Genomic DNA, 1345 nt, shown 5'->3' on the forward strand with positions numbered 1-1345 from the left:
AATATTGCAATATTGTGATATCGTATTGTGACACCCATGCCATAATGCCCTAATCGGAATTAATACTTAAAATAGAAAACTTAAGGTTTTGTCCATTTAGCCCTGAAATCTCTTTTTAATCTGTTTTACTGTTAGGTTTTAATTCAGAAGGGTTCTGTTTAGATTTCCTGATGTATTAACAGTGACTGGATCAGAACAAGCAGCAGAACTTCACCTGAAGGACCTTTCAGGGAAGTTCAGGATTTCCTAAACCTCTGTGTTTGCATTTGAACGCGACAGAAGCAGCAGTATTTGTACAAGCAGAACCAGTGATTGGACTCACTCTTAGGTTTCATGTTAATTGCGATGAAGAGCAGGAAAAGCCTTCATCATTTCCTTCACATTCATGCAGCTCTCTGAAACCAAACAAACCGCCGCAGCTTGCCGCCGCCGCAGACTGATTCATTAGATCTCACTGTGCAGGTTGGTTTCCAGAACAGCTGCTTCCTACCTTGTCGGCTACAAACCGGGCTTTGTTCAGAACCTTCGGTCGTCTCTTGCCTTTTTTTCTTGACCCCCAAGAGTCCAGAACAGAACAGAAACACTTGTTGACATATCTCAGCTTTAACTTTGATTCAGAACTATTTAACAAACACTGTTTACCTTTTGAAGATTATCAGCATCTTCATTTGGTGCAAATATGTTTCTATATTCAGAGAAAATCAGCAAAACTTATATTTCTAAGTTGTTAACTCCAACTTTCTGATAACAAAATAAACAGTTTTTCCAACTTAAATAGTTTAAAATGTCATAGTTTTATTTTTCCAACTGTAACAGCGCCATCCTCTGGTCAAAAAACAGGATTTCTTGCTGCATGTCTCAGAGCTCACGTTTACTTTTGTCGGCGTTCACTGGGATTCTGTTTCTCCTGCAGATTGATGCCATCCACAGGAAGGAGGCCATGAAAGCCATGACTGAAACCTTCTACGCCGCCATATTTGGATACGATGAGGTCAGAAAAACTGACTTTAGCAGCAGATTTCTGTATCCTAAGTAGAAAATTGGATCCTAGTTCTCTGGGTTTCAGCACTAATGAATGAAGTGTTTCTGTAGGGAATCCTGTCTGATGACTGCGTCCTGGCTGCAGCTCTGTGGAGGAACCTGTTCAATCGGCAGTGTGAAGACCCCCAGCAGCTGGAGCTCATGGTGGAATACGTTCGCAAACAGGTATGATATCCGCATCTTAATGTTGGAAACCCTCAACGCTTCTGTTCACAGTTTGTGTAACCTGTAGCTTTATGTTTAATACATACCAATTTATTTCTAGAGCACTTTGAAAACATCTTAGAAGTACGGAAGAGGATTA

At 40.6% G+C, this 1345-nt stretch overlaps 1 protein-coding gene across 1 annotated transcript in view; it reads left to right on the plus strand.

The window, feature by feature from the left end:
- The window catches only part of LOC107087943 (ubiquinol-cytochrome-c reductase complex assembly factor 1), an 18254-nt gene that overhangs the window by 15588 nt on the left and 1321 nt on the right, over window positions 1-1345 (plus strand). The window contains exons 5-6 of the mRNA XM_015379802.1: window positions 914-991; window positions 1093-1206. Of these exons, the coding sequence (XP_015235288.1) occupies window positions 914-991; window positions 1093-1206 (192 nt within the window). The remainder of the gene's footprint in view (window positions 1-913; window positions 992-1092; window positions 1207-1345) is intronic.

The sequence above is a fragment of the Cyprinodon variegatus genome, unplaced genomic scaffold (genome assembly GCF_000732505.1).
Source record: "Cyprinodon variegatus isolate N-32 unplaced genomic scaffold, C_variegatus-1.0 Scaffold200, whole genome shotgun sequence".
Lineage (NCBI taxonomy): Eukaryota > Metazoa > Chordata > Actinopteri > Cyprinodontiformes > Cyprinodontidae > Cyprinodon > Cyprinodon variegatus.